The sequence below is a fragment of the Falco rusticolus genome, chromosome 6 (assembly GCF_015220075.1).
Source record: "Falco rusticolus isolate bFalRus1 chromosome 6, bFalRus1.pri, whole genome shotgun sequence".
NCBI lineage: Eukaryota > Metazoa > Chordata > Aves > Falconiformes > Falconidae > Falco > Falco rusticolus.
Window position 1 is genome coordinate 62,769,092 of NC_051192.1, and position 16,318 is coordinate 62,785,409.

Genomic DNA, 16,318 nt, shown 5'->3' on the forward strand with positions numbered 1-16,318 from the left:
ACATCTTAAAAACCCAGGCTACTCCTGATCATTGTTGCAGAGGAAATGAGAAAAATCTTTGCATAGAAAAAAAGACTAATTTTAGAAGATGACTCAATAAACAATGTTTATGCATTTTTGAGAGGAAAAAAAATATCTAGGTGTGCTAGGATATTGGACCGCATTAAACTGACACAGGCAGCTTTTACTGAAGAATTCCAGATGGCATGTGGACGAGCCAGCAACCCACACACAAGAGAAAAAGCTAACTGAACATCCAGTACAGATGTACTCCCTTACTGGGGGCGGGAAATAAGAGGTTTTAGTTGGATGCCTAGCAGACCTTTTAACAGGCTGCTTTCAGCGGAAGACACCTTTTTCATTACATGATTCCTGGCTAAAGTGGTTTTTGAATAAATGAGTTTCAATATTATTAAACCAAGAGAGAGAGAGACATGTGCTTGAGCGTTAGCCTGATCATGCTCAAAAGCTAACTGACAAATACCACTTTTCTAAAAATTCAGTCTTTCTACAATGGAGAGAGTAATCCAATAAGGAGCTGAACTGTCACAACGTATTGAAATCTAAGAATCTGGGAAAAAAATTTATGGAGTTCATAAATATTTTGGTAGGTTTGTTTTATTTCTTCATTAAGTAATGCTTAAAGACAGGTATGGACAAGCTAGAGTTTCTGTTACACAACAGCAAGCTCCCATGATAAACTTGATTACAATAACCCTTTCAGCAGTGAACTTCCTCCTCAGCTTTTTTTTTCCCCTCTCCTTTCAAATAAAAGCTTCACCCTTGCTTCTTTTCATTCTGTACTACCTTCTATCCTGAACAAGTACTGCATGCACCTGTTAAAATGCACAAAACCCCACAGAGTTAGACAGAAAATAAAAATTCCCACAGGTGGAAAGAGACCCACCCCCAAGAAAACTAAGATTACAAGGTTATCTCAAACACCACCAGACCAAAGCAGGAATCACCGCTTATTTTGGAAAGTAAAAGCAGCACAGATGATTAGAAGAATTTGTATGGCTAGAATTTTATACCTCTTACAATATTTTTTAAATAAACAAGAATCACCAGTTTCTGTCTTAATTTGAATTCTTTAAATAGTTACCACTAAAAAAAAATCATATGGCAATTAACCTCATTCAAATTTTAGTCGGGAAAAGAGGCTCTTATACATCAGACCTTGAACATTTTGAGAAAAGGACCTCAGCAAACAGAGGAACGTGTCTAAAAGCCAGCCTCGTGGATATACTTTCCAGGGAAGCAGAAAGCCACTGTCATTCCAGTCTGAACACTCTGGGAGAAAACAGAGCAAACATTTTGACCTGTATTCATGAATTTATTAATAGATTTAGTCAGAATTTACTTTGTTTGAATCAGACCTAAACTAAACTATACAATCCACCCAAACCTGGTGTGTGAGACAATCCAAACTGCAGCAGTTTCCTATTAACTACGTGATGACTTGAAAACATGGTTATTGGCCAGTAACAGATAATTAAGTGATAAGAAATCCTTTTGAAAAAGCCAGTGTGAAAAAAAAATTAAATACAGGGACAACTTTACAGGATTTAGGAAAACTTCAGGTTTCCTCATTGACGGTCCCACAAACCCACCTCGCTGCCTCAGGCAGGTCCTCTCTGTCCCAGTTTTCCACCTTGTGACAGAGCAGCACAACACCAACCCTGAGAGCCCGGCCCTGGAGGCACAGCCACTGGGCAGCTGAAGGCACCATCATGTGAGGAGGGGGAATGATCAGCATCAAGAGAAGAGAAAGAACCAAATACCCTGCAACTGTGCTGGCGTCACGTTGTGTGCACTAATGCAGGCTTAAACTCCCCCCATTAAATGAAGAAAAGAAAAAGATATACAGAGCAGCTCACTACGTTCTGCACACTAAACTAAGATGCTATCTTTGTTTAGAAACAATACAAGATTAAATGATTAATGACTACACCCTAGCGCAATTACACATCAGTCTCAGCTAAAAGCTAAAGCAGTTTCATTCCAGTAATTCCTAAATTCCATATGCTTAACTTTAGAACGTTAATCGCTATTCAAAGACATGAAGAGAAGATAGCATTAGCTTAGTCTATTCACAAATGCAAGACCTGTGCTTACTTTTAGGGCCAAAAGAGAACTGTATAGAACTGAAGCCTGTTTAGAAATATTACAGATAAAGCACAAAACCCCTTAAGCTGCCATCTCTGCCGTTCCAGGATGGCTCTCCCATGACCTAGAATTTATTTACTCTTATATGGTTTTTCATGTTTCTCCTCTTGCCACATTTCTGGGCCACACTTCTTGCAAGCGTTCCTTCCTCCTTCTGGCGTTAGGATCATCACTACTACTCAACAGGAAGGAATTTTACACTGTGAGGTTTTAAACACACATTTCCTTTAGTTCCACCACCAAAACAAACCCAAGGATCACTAGAAAAATCTAAGCACACAAAATCTTTTTTCAAAAAGAAATGTTTTTGCTTAAGAAAACTGTAGTTTTCATTGCTTTGGATTCTTTGCCATAGGCTAGAGATACCCCTTTTAAGCAATGATTTTGCATACTTTTACCATTTAATCCTTTCTCAACATTTTTCAAGTTGAGTAAGAAACAACTCAGATCTCTAAATCTGAAACTTTAAAGGACGGTATTTAGTTCACCTAACGAAGACTTGAACTATGACTTAAAAAAAGAGTTGTTGTGAGATAGCTAGTTAATGAAAAGTGAAGTTTAACGATCTTAATAAAAGTCTCCCCAGAACACATAAACCACAAACTGAAACCCTAACTGAAATCCCAGAACAAGAAAAAAGTGGCTATACCACATCAATCCACAACGATCTATTTAACCTTGCACCCAGAGTGAGAGAGGTGTAGGGAGGAATTTATGAATCCAGCAAGCCACGACACTACCAAACGCCTGTCCAGCTTCACAGTTTGTGGCTGAGTCAGCAGTGTGATCTCTGCATTTTTTAGTTCCAGATCCCTTTTCCTTCATGGCATTTGTCCAGTCATTATCTGGCCCTTTTAACATCCAGAACATCCTAACACAAGGAGTCTCATGAGTTACCCACAAAAAGTATGAAACCCCATTTCCTGCTGTTTGATTCTGAACCTGCAGACCAGCAATCTTTTCCAACACTTCCCAGTCCTTGTATTGGAAGAGACATTGAACAGTTGCCTCCTGAACACGTTCTACAAACTATCACCACATCTTCTTCTCAGTCACTTCTTCTTTAGGTTGAAAGGCAAGTAGATAATATTAATTGCTTCTTGTAGGAAAACAGTCCCTACATTTGATGATCCTTGTTGTGACTCTCTGTACCTCTTAGTTCTGCAACTCTGAGAAGACTGAAGTTAAGTAAAGCGAAAAACCCAACCAGAATTCCATATAGTATTTAAGATATGGATGCATAGTAGATTTATACATTAACATAAAGTGGTTTTGATCTCCATTCCTTTATTACAAGTCAGGAATTATTAGAAAATAATTCGAATGTAGCTGGGCTGCAACAACTGCATGTTCAAAAACAGCATCATGAAGGGATCACAGAAAGATCACGCCGATATTTAAAATAAGGCCGGTAGGTGAACGTAACAGCATTGATAACACCAGCTTTTCAGAGAATGCTACAGATCGTATTCTTTAATCACATTCAATTTAACAGCAGCAGCATGGACAAAAGTGTTGATTGACATGCACTTCATGGGTGTGCTTGGACACAGAACAGACACCGATAGAAAAATAAGTGTATCTGTGTGTTTTAATAGCATCTCATCAGTCAATGAAGTATAATCTTTTTTTTTAAGAAAACCAAAAACTAGTGTGCAATGTTTACCCACTGTAATGATGCTACACAAAAACCCAAAAACTTGCATTATATCTGTCTTTGTAGGTCTCCTTCCCTCTCAATTTTTCTTTATTTACTACTATTTTCTCTAAATAGACTCAAGGTATTTTCTTAAGTCAATTGTTGGACAAGAAGAAAATGTGAGAAGTTTCAAGTTGTGTTTGCTCCATCTGTGTTGTCATAACTGTGAAGCTCACATTGTATATTTCAGTAGATACAGAATGGGGAAAGCTGACCCTTTTTTTTGTTCTCCTCTGCCTTAATAAATCCGATCAAGAGGGCAGCATTTTTTCAAGACTTGTTCCAAACAGCTCATAACATTAGATTAAGAATTTTATCAGGAAAGAAGAGAACAAAAGTGAAAAAACAAGACTGAATAGAATGATGAAGACTAAGCAACTTATATGTATATATGTAGGTATACTTTTGTTTGCAGAGGGATATTTTTGCTTAGAATTATCATTCTTCTTTAAAAATTACTTCTGCAAGTATAGGTGGCCTTTACTTGCATCAATGATACGCATTTCACTTTTTCTACAAGGTTTACTCATAAAAAATGGTCATCAGACCATTTTATTTTAAAAACCGTATTTAGACTAGAAAATTATTTAACACATCAACATTCAAAACAATGTCAGTTTAGAGAATGCATCTACTGTCACCTATCAAATTAGCAATATCAAAGCAGTCTACCAAATGGTATAAATGATTTCTACAGTAAGAATTTCAGTACAGTGACCTCATGCAATATTCAGAATACAAAAGTAGACAGAGGAATTTCACTCCTCCTTAGACAGTGGGACAAAAAGCATAAAGCCCTAGAACAGTGATTCACTTCACTGCTCCTCCTAGAAGAGTACTATAATTAGGAGACTAAATCCACACCCACAACTAAAGAAACACCAGCACTTAAGACATACTGTCAAGTTTACAAACTTCCATTCGTATACCCAAACTCTGTAATGAAGCAAATGCTAATCCTTCTGCTTTTAAGTTGATGAAATTATAGTACCATAAATAGCATCTTTGATATAAAACAGTCACAAAGAATGAAATATTTGCTGCATAAAAGCACTCAGCCACATTGCATGCAATTCAGCGTACAAATCAAGGAGTGATACTAGCAAACCTGAGGGAGGCATTAGCCTGAAAAGCAGGACAAATACCTCTATTTTTAGCAACGCTAGAAACAGTCATCATGAGATTTCTAAGGATCTTCAGTAGTCAATATTACAGGTTCATATAAGCTTATGCCATATAAGCTCAGAGTTAACCCAGGACTTCTAGCCCCTGGCTCTACATTTGGAGAAAGGCAGGTACAAGCAGCATGCTCTACAGCTATTCCTAAGTCATGTCATCCTCACAAAGATTGTGATCTTCCCTGAGCACCTCATGGTTTGAGTACAGACCTCACTCTTTCCTGTGCTGCAATAAAGTTCACCGCTCATCTGTTTCACTGTGTGAGAAGATGCTAATTTTTCCCTGTATTCGAAAGAATGATGAAAAAGTACTTGGGCTTTGTCCACAGTGCAAGGTGGGAAGAAATACCACTGTGAGTGAAAGCGGCATGCAAACTCTACTAGCTTGCCCAGCTCTCCAAGAAAAGAGCTGAGTGTAGGCAAAAAGAGAGAAGCTTCAACACTCTCACAAAAGTCCCTCTGCTATTCTTTATCTATCCTTCTTCAGTATCTACATTTAAGTTATCTAATAAAAATGCTCTCAGTAAGTGAGAAAGGTAGCTACTTTTCAAAGCTTCCCAAGGAAGATCCTATCTGTCTAAGTTTAGGCATTTCAAACACAGTAAAATATGTTATGAATTTGTGATATGCTCCTGACTTCAGGAAACAAAACAAAACAGAGAGGCAGCTCAAAGTATCTAACAAGAAAATGCAAACAAGTGTTTCCAACATGAATAAGCCAAGCATACACTTAGATACAGAAGTGATAGACAGTTTCCGCATGTTATTCAGTACTATAAAAAAATCAAAGAACTGGTTTTCAAGAAGCCTGTAATACTGATGCTACTTCTGGTCAGAGCACAGCCAAATTATTCAACCCATCCCAGCAGTATAAATTATACGAACACCTTCACACTTTATAACAAGCAGGCAGAGATTATTAGAAATTAACAAGGAGTGAATGGCAAATTACATTTAAAATTGATCCATTAGCCTCGAAAGCTGAACACTACAACCAAGTCCTAGTTTTGATTGTATACAGTGGGTAATCATCAACATATTGAACAGTCGTCTTTTCTTAATCGTTGAGAAACCCTCCATTTTTATGTTTTCCTCCAGGCTACCTGACAGTTGCTCTGCCCCCAACATTCACAGGGAAATCCAAATCAGGAGGCATCTTAAACTACTTAAACCTGTCAGCTAAATTTACAAAACAAAATGGCTTTTACTATGCTTGAACAATGCTGAATTGATTCAAGTAACATTTTTGTGGCACATCCCATTTAATTCAAACCAGATTTTACCAAGCAACTGAGTTGTTAGATGGTCACAAGACAAAAATGTTTCTACAAAGCAAGTGTTAATAACACTATATAAATTGTAATGGTGCCTGTTACAAAGAGAACCAGAAAGAGGGGCTAAATCTGAGGTTCGATATCTTTAACTTTCTTGCTATAGTAAAACTCGGCAACATTTAACTATATTGTAACATAAACAATTAACATTACACCACCATTTTGAACCTGGAAGACACGTCCCACACTGGGTAGTAGCACAAGAATACAAATCCCGAGTTTAAACCATGTTCTCAAGCAGGATAGTAAACAATACAAAAAAATGTAGTTCCTAGATATGAAAGCACACGCTTTAAACCTCTCCAATACAGTCCTGGCAGGTCACTACGCTCCCTGGCAGCTCTTTCATATGCTTCTTTTTGTTGTGGGATAATGGGATAAATGGAAAACCACAAATAAAGGCTCTCCCATTTGAAGCAGAGGGGGGATTTGACTGCAGAATGCTCAGAGACAATCACAATCCCCTGGATAAAAAAAGGCAAGAAACAGCACTACAGATATTCTGCAATGAAACAAGAGGTAAAGGTGACTAAGCTGTAAGCACTAGGGAAACTAAAAAAAACCCACAAACCACCACCAAAAACCAACCCTAAATCCTGAAATTCAATGACACAGGTAAATGGGTAAGTCATGAAACAAAGATGAAGAAAAAGCAAAATTGTTCAGTAACTGGAAAAAGAATATGAATCCATCTCATTAAAATCATATGTAAGGAAGAGAAAAATTATGTCTGCAAGAAAGCAAACCAGTATCTGATAAAATTGAGTAGCTTACAAAGGAGAGGCCCAGATAATTTACACACAAGAAGCTTCAAGGAAATAACTGAGGAGCTCTCTGAAACACAAATGTTGTTTTTTAAATAATCTTAAGAAATTCTAAACATCAAAGGACTCTCCACATTAATATACAGTATTTAAAGAAAATTTAAAAGGGGAGATTCAGGAACTCTAGAATGATTACCTTGGCACAGATCCTGAACAAAATAGTATAATTGTAATGGGAAAAATAGAAGCTAAAAATATCCTGTCAGTCAAGCAACCTTCATAAGGTCACGAGAGGAGAGAGCTGACTGAAGCTCTGGCTCCCACAAGGAGCTGCTCTGAAAAACCTTTTTGCTGCTTTATGAGATAGCTAAAGGGACCCATATCAAAATTACCATAAAGTCTCACTGGAAGACCGTAACTCCTAATTGTACTCAAAACTCAAAAGCTGCTCTGCTGGAAAGCAAAGTGTGCAGAACAAAGGAGCAAAACAGAAGCATTCCTTAATAGCAGAGGAGTATCTTGGCAAATTCATCTCAGAAATCTGATCTCTAAAATCCTCAGCAGGTGAGATTTGATTGAAACTGACACAGAAGGATGGGTGGCAGAGAAATACAGATACAAAAGTGTTGCCAAGAATAAAATCAAGCAAAATTTAAAAAAAGTAAAGAAAGAAATAGAAGAGAAGAACAAAAAGAAAATACAAGCTATAGAATACTGTAAAAGAAGAAAGCAAAGGATTGGAAAGTTTCCAGACAGCACAGAGAAGAATGATCATCTCTTAGTGTTTAAAGAAAGCCTTTCATTCCTAAATAAAAGGTAAAAAATTTAATAATCCAGGCTAGGGAGGCCGTGGGTGTGTGAACGCATGCGTGCAAGGTATATACTCCTCCAATTCAAATAAAATAAAATAAATCCAAAGCATCATACAGAATAATAGACTCCACACTGTAGTGGCATATTCTCAAAAGAGCTAGAGTTTTTCAGTCTTCTTCATAAATACATTACGGTACCTACTTCAACACCTATCACAGGTTACTTTAAGGAAAAGGAAGACCTTGGATGAATTAGACTTTTTTGGGGGGCAGGAAACATTTATTTTCAAACTCTCCCTTTTCCCCTCAAAGCCAACATCAGTTCATAATGGAGCATGAATTAAAACCCTTACTAAACTGAACACAATAGAAAGCTGCCCAGAGCTACTGGCTTAATCTAACACAGACAAAAATACACATTACAATGACAAGCTATTAAGCCTGAAAGAAAAAAAGTTATCAGGGAGAAGAAAGAAATAAGAAGCCTTTTGGTTGGTGGGAGAAACGGGAGAAAATCCTGACATGCTTTTGAGTTTCATGATTCTTCTTTTGTCCACAGCACCGACTTCTGACAAGCACAGCATATTGCTGCCATTTTACCAGGACGCATTCAAAAATTTTCTACGGTCAATGAAAATCCAGCTCAGCTGGAAGTTTAGAAAGCGTTTCTGTATCACGTAAAAATCTGAAGAGTAACTGTAGGAGTTGTCTAAGAATCAAGACATCTAGGAATGGAAATAGGTGAATTATACAGCGCAGAATGCAAACCTAGCAAAGCTTCTGTTAATATGGCTAAGTTGGAAGTAGGACGTGTAAAAGGAAACAAAAAAATAACAATGTGCAATAAACTAAGACAACCGAAAAGTAACTTGGATATTAATTTTCTCACACCGCAAGTTCAAAAGCTGTCTAAATAAGTACATTTCTTGTTATAGACAGCAATATTCAGTGGATTATAAAAAAAAAAAAAAAACAACCAAAAAAACCCCCACACTAAAAACCCCCCAAAAACACAGAGGAAGACTGAGAGGAATGGAATTACATAATAACACACACAAAAAAGCATTTTTAAGACATAAGTTCCTAGACAGCAAGGCATATCAACAACACAGTGTGTCAACACTGAAGCATTCAGTGGCCTTGTAAAAGACAGAAGGTTTCAGACAGACTTAGAACTGTGCAGCTACTTGCAGATAGTTTAAAAAAGGGGAAAAAAAAAAAAAAAAAAAAAGAGAAGAGAAAGGCTATACAGAGGAGCCATCCCATGACCACACTCCAGGGCAGAAGTAGCAAGAATAATTTGGTAAATACCCTTTCCTTTTATCTTCAAGGGCAGGTTGGTGGACAACTCTGAACAGAACTCATCTAATGCCCACCAAGCTCAATTTCTCCTAGCACCCCTAACCCTGAGAAAAAGAGAGATTCTTAATAACTTCAGGAAGAAAGGAATTATTTTAAAGTTGGAGGAGAAGCTGAGAGAAGGGAACTTCACTATAAGATCACATTATCGGGCTCCTCGCCAAGTCCAGATACTTGTGCATCAAAAAAGATGAGCATTCCCAAAGCTCTTTGGAACAACAGGATCTGAAAGATATTTATGAGGCTACACCTATCCTGTTGCACACAGCACATACTCCAAAGTGACGTCTTTGTTATCTTCAATGCTTTAGTAAATCATGTTGCCCAACAGCCATGGGAGTGACCTGCTCACCTATATATAAATGTACATTTAAGTCTGCGTTTATGTGTTAAGAATGTGAGCATCAAAACCAAAAATTAATGTTGAGCATAAAAAAATCAACCTACAATGCATTAAGGGTAAAATATGGCAAAAAGTAATGAGTTTTTATAAAAAGTAATGAAAGCTAAAGGTAAACGAGATAGCAAAGCAGAACCAACTTTAAAGTATAAACAGAATACTTACATAAAAGATAATTAGGTATACAGTCCTAAGTTAAAAAATGTAAGGAAAAACAGATTTACGGCAAGGACAAGAGAAAAGGGACACTTCAATTGATTTTGTATGAGGATAAAGATAAATGCCTAAAAGCAAAACAGAAGGTGCATATCTTAAAGATGTATCCCTACTTCAAGCAGAAATGGAAAAGGGAATTTGTGGGTAGCTTCAGCGGAGGATATACTATCAATAAAATTAAAACAAGCTGAAAGCAAATTAGCCATGGAACTTTATACATATTCCTACTAACTTACAAGTTAGCTTTAACTCCTACACTAACGGGCTTTTAAAGAAACAGATATCGTGTGCATTGAAAAGGAAAGAAAGGTAACGTCCACATAAAAGAGAAATTATGACTGTGCTCATCAAAGACATATTGGCTGCTGGCACAAGCCTCAAGACCAGCCAGGATTTACTGTAGTGAAATAAATTGCAAATAAAAAGAAAAAAACCTTGGTCTCTTGCATAGAACAAACCCCAAAATTTAAGTATCTTACTCTTTCTTGATGCATAATAAAGGTTTGAATCAAATGAAATAAAAATACTTGTTTTAGAAAAAAATTTTGCAGAGTAAGATGAAAACTTGCTTTTTTTCTCTTGTATTGGGAACTTAGCACTTCTGAACTAAGAACCAAGCAGGAGCATCCTGCTACTGCTGCTGTTCACAGGCAAACCCTGTGAACTCTCTGATCGTGCATTTAGGTAAAACCCATTTACCAAAGGCTAACTTCTAACATACACATTATTTTAATAAAGAAAGGGATAAATAGGATGACTAATCAAGTGAAGGCTTAGAAAAGAGATTCGGAACAATGGAAAGATAAACACACATGGAAGATAAACAACTCCTTCTACACAAAGATCTTTTATGAAGTACTTTTATCCTTCCTAAAATACTTGTGAGGTAGCACTTATCTCCAGCTAGGACCTGACACGTGTCTAACAGTTATGCATCATGATAAAGACAATACGGACAAGTGGAAGCTCTTTTCTATTTGTGAGGCAGTCGTGCCCAGAGCTCCCAGACTTCTGGACAGAGCTGTCCAGATATGGTAACATTTGTGTCAGGTATTTTAAATCAAGTTCATTTTGGACAGTATGAAGAATGATGCCCTTCTTATTAGCTGTTCCATTACTAGAATATGAAGGGCTTATCTGCCACCTACACTGAAAATGCGAAACAATATGAGGCATACTATACCATGTGAATCATAGCATACTTGAGGTTGGAAGGGATTTCTGGAGATCATAGAGTCCAACGCCTCTGCTCAAAGCAAGGTCAACTACAGCAAGTTGCTCAGGATTGTGTCCAGTCAGGTTTTGTGCATCCCTAAAGACGTGGACTCCATGATGGTTCAGTGCCACCTGTTCCACCATTCAATCACCCTTACGGTAAAAAAGTTTTATGTTTAAACGAAATTTCCTGTATTTCAGTTTGTGCCCACTGACTCCTGTCCTTCTACTGCACACCACCGAGAGGAGAGCCTGACTCCACCCCTGCTCCTTCCTGCCATGTATTACCGAATGCCCCCCCAGCCTTCTCAGCGATAAAAAAACTATCTCTCTCAGTCTCTCCTTGTATGACAGATGTTGCAATCACCTCTAATTGCTAAATGGTACGCAGGACAGGGAAAAACTGTCAGTGATACGGACTCCATTCCTATATTACACAGCACAGAAGTTCATCAGCCGGAAAGCTTGAGACTAGTCACACTACTTGCATGCTAAATACTACTAAATGACAAGGTATAAAACAACCTCTTGTGCACATACACATGTCACTACATAGAAAGATAGAAAGTAGATGTGACTTACCTTGTAATCATTGCTGCATTTATTTTTTTAAAGCTATAACAACTTCAACCTTGTACAAATTCAACATATTTTGGGTATCTGGGAAATAGTTACTGAAAAAAACCAAACCCAACTTTAAGCCATTGAGAATGTTTTCATACAAGATAAGCCTTACCAAGTTAGGCTTCATCTGATCAAATGACACTTAGTATGACTTCAAATCCTTCAAGCTACTATAACATAACTACTTCTTGTTTCAAATTTGGGCTGCAGGGAATTAGCACAGGACACAATTAAATGCACTAGAAGTCTGTTCAAAATAAAAAGGAGACATACTGAATAGTTCTGTCAGTTACCAAGATTTCTGAACATGTTTACAGCTTATATTCACCAGACTTGAAGCACAACAAATAATGGCATTAGAGCATCTAAACTACCTGGTTATTAACAGTCATAATCTCATACAGGTTTTGAAGATAATTGTCTACAGAATATTACATACAGAATACCAAGGAGAAAAGAATGCATGCTGTATTTTCAGGATGGAGTATTACACAATCTGACTTCCTGCTCCAGGACGATAACCTCATCTCCTGAATTTCTCAAAACTCAGATGTCAAAACTAGATACAGTAAGCTATTGGTAATCTCAGAGCTGCAATGAGCAGCAATATCAATTCTGAAATATAAGATGTAGGAAACGGCTAGTAAGGTTTTTGCAATTATCAGCCCAATGATGTAGTCAAAAATGTTAAAACTAAATGCACTTGAGGATACATTACTAAAGGAACACTGAAGGTAAAGTAGGGAGCAGATATTCCTAGAAGGAGGAAGTCACAATAATACTGCAGTGGCTGGAAAACAAACTGTACAATAACCTTACAGAACTTTACCTATGTATCTCAATGAAAACAAAGTTAAGAGATTACTTGGTTGGTATGTATATCTATTTATATTTTGGAAGCAAGGGGTGCAGGTGTTAGTATCACAGACAAGCAAGATGGAAGTACAAAAGTTACGCAAATTCAGCTTTTGGATCAGCAATTTCCTGTAAGCTAAATAACAGACCACACTAGATACAGGCTCATCATAAGCAACAGTAGGAAAAAACAATAAATCAGATTTGGGCTTTTTTTCCCAGTTTGTGAAAAGAAGTAATGGGCATATATGCTATAGAAGTGTTTAATACAAAGGGTGAAGTGGCTAGACTTCCTCTTTTATATAAAGGTGGAACAAGATTAAATTGACCAGTTTGTGGCTCTCAAGTTGTAAAGTCCTGCTCCCACATCAGGATGTGTTACAATCCATAGTGGAAGTGTGCTTGTGGAGGGACAGTGGAATAATCCAAACAGACAGCTCTGGGAGAAAGTAAGCTAATAGGGACTGATGACATCACCTTCAGGATTGGCATCAGATCATCCTGCATGCCAAAACCAGCTCTATCCAAAAGAAATAAGTAGGATTATCCAAGGGCAACTGTCATCTCCTCTGCAAACCAGATCTCCCACTTTGAGACATGGTACAAGTTTTTGCAGCTGCAATTCATACGAAAATTTTATCTGTGTAATTTGTAGGATTATGGGGGTGAGGGCGGTATTTTATTTAGTCAGGCCAGAATACAGGTTCTGTGTAACCATTTTTCAGAGACAAAAATACCTTCAAAGGATGGAGGCAAAGAAGGCAGAGAGACTGAGAATTAAAAGAGTTTAAAAAAAAACAAGTTTACACCCACATTTCAACCTAATGTATCTTTTCTATTAAGGAAGGATCTAAGACAGAAAAAGAAATCAAAAGGTTTTATATTAAATTTCTCTCCTGATTTTTAAAAGTTAAGGTCATAATTATTATTTATCCAGACAGGATAGCAGTGGTATTTAAAAAAAAATAAAATGCTACGAATTAGCTTCTGAACAATTCATGACCTGCTGAGTATAAACTCCATAATGGAGAACAGTAACGTTACCCGCAGCATCACCACTGACGGCTTGGGCTACAAACACCTCATCGCAGACTAAAACCTAGCTTTTCCTGTTAGCAGAATTGCTGCCTTCTGCTCTTAAAAGCTAAGATTTTATTTGCACACTTCAAAAATGCATAATAAACTTTTTTTCTGCAATACAGACAGCAGTGGGCAATCTTTATAACAATACGTAACAGCCTTAGATAAGGGAAACTTACATTTTACTTAAGACTGTCCATGACTATTCAGCTTCTAGAAGGCCTTATGTAGATTTTAGGTTTGATATATTTCAACCAGTACATCAAGAAACAGAAGAGGTAGCAACTAAGCCATATTTATGAAAAGAATATGGAATTACAATTACAAACAAACACAAGAGACATTTTAAATAAGCACAAAACCCAACTACATTGCCCTTAGACGTGAAGCCAAATCCTATTTCTGAGTGTTTCAAGAGCAGTTCTGAATACATTTTTCTCCGTAAGTACTTATTGATTTCATTTTAACTTAGCTAGTCAGCTTAATAAGACTGGTTAAAGATTAAAGCGCTCTAAGTCATGGGGTGCACTGGTTTCTGCACAGGCTCCAATAAAGTGAAACATGAACTCTACAACATAAGAATATATTTAATTTATTTATTAGTAAAGTGACAAAAAAAATGGATATACCACAAGATAACTAGTTTTGGTCATTTTTCTTAATCTTTCCCTTTAAGAAAAAAATTACCTCTACACAAAAGATCTTAAGATCAACTCCGTGTAATTTCATCTTCTCCGGAAAATGCTGAAAAACATTCAAATATGGAATATGACCTTCCACAACAAACCTGCATTAAAAAAGAAAATCAAACCAAAATAGTATTTAGTATGACAAATGTATATGTTTATTCTAAAATTAATATACGAATCAGCTTCTGATTTGAAATAACACCAGTATTATACTGCCTAAGCAAGTCTATCTGAAGTTACACACCCCTAAATGCTCCATCAGACAAAATCCCGTTCAACTATTTAACAGGCCTTTAGGTTTAAGCGCAGATACAATTGACAAATGACAATGTTATGGCAGTAAGCTTACAATCAACATGCTTACATGGAGTTTGTTCTGCACATTCTTCAGCTACTGCATTTCTGAAACCACTTTAAGCCTCCTTTGAATGGTATGGAATTTTTTTCTTTTTTTTCCAAAATTCTAAAGCTTTAAGTAAATTTTACTTAAAAACACACACATTCTGCTGGAGGAGTTGGAGTCAGGTAATATGGTAGTGAGGAAAGTCACAGAATGATGAGCAGACACACAGAACTGAAATCCCATTAATTACATCTGTATTCTTATTTTTTTAAAAAAGTCTTATTCGGGTATGAATAGAAATTATTTTGTATACTGATAAATACTAAAATAATCTATTTTTTATTTGCACTCAAACAATGCATTTTTTGTTAAAAACTGGCTTTGGTAAGTCAGTTTTATTGTAAATTGACAGTATTATTTGGGATTTTTCTTGACTTTTAAATATATATGTAATGAAAAAAAAATATATATATGATGGGACTTACCAGATACCAGATAAAAAGCTACCCCCACACCAAACCCCTGCTCTTATCTACCAGCTTAGCTGACACTGACACCAGGCGAAGCAAGCACAGAAAAAGTATGGGTCCTCACAAGGGAACAGACACTGATCTCATTCCAGATTAAAGCACAGTAGCTGTCTCCCATAGAACTAAGCTAAAACTGCCTGCCTGTCTCCTCTTCTCCAAAACAATTTTGTTAAAAGAAAATACTAAACTTGCATAAGTTAACATTTCAGAGAAGACTCTGCTCTGTAAATAATACCAGAGATTTGACAACCACTTTGTCTCCTGCCAGCTGTGTCACCTGCACAGTATCTCTCTGATCTTGCTACATGGGTTAATAACTTCTTAGTCTACAAACTGTGCAAGTGCCTCCTGGGCTCCTACAGTGGCCATAAGGTTGGGCTCTGCATCTGTTCCCAGTGTGGGGCAGTACCTAAACACTTCAATCGCTACCTGGATCCAATCCCACAAGCTGAAACACCGAGTTCCTCATAAAGCACAGCAACGTGCCACTTTCATTCAAAATGTGTCGGCAGGGGGAAAGAAAAAAAAAAGGCGGGGCTGGGGGGGAAAGGCAAGGCAGAACAATGTCATCACTGACAGAGCAGACACTGTTGAGAAGGATTCACCTCCCTCCCGAGTCTACAGCAACTCACAAGCTCACCTTCCTTCTCCCAGCCCAGTGTCCTAATCACCACCTGTATCATGTTATGCAGTGTATATCTATCGACGTTGACTAGAATTCTATTTAAAGGCTAGCTACTGCAAAGTTTACAGTTACATTCTGTTTTTTTAAAAAACATTTTAAACTGAATTTTCAGTTTAATTAAAAAGTTGAATTCAAACTGGGATTAAAATGAAAAGTGCATTTCTTAATCAAACCTCTCTCAGTTAGAATTAACCCATCATTTATAATGATTTATGAAAAAACAGCAATCTGAAAAATCACATTGCCCAATACTTTTCATTCTGAAGCTCTGCATATTAGTCTCTTAAACAAGAAGGTAAAAGTCACTGCACAATCCCTTCTAATCAAATTGTGTGACGTACATTTCTGCTAACAAAATTTCAGTAG

General features: G+C 37.0%; 1 protein-coding gene across 3 annotated transcripts in view; it reads right to left on the reverse strand.

Moving 5' to 3' along the window:
* Nucleotides 1-16,318, reverse strand: part of TAF1B (TATA-box binding protein associated factor, RNA polymerase I subunit B) — a 53,470-nt gene that overhangs the window by 22,702 nt on the left and 14,450 nt on the right. For all 3 annotated transcript variants that reach the window (XR_005104899.1, XM_037391928.1, XM_037391927.1), the window contains exon 8: nt 14,393-14,492. Coding sequence is in view for 2 of the 3 variants with exons in the window: in XM_037391928.1 (XP_037247825.1) it covers nt 14,393-14,492 (100 nt within the window). In the remaining variant the exon portion in view is untranslated. The remainder of the gene's footprint in view (nt 1-14,392; nt 14,493-16,318) is intronic.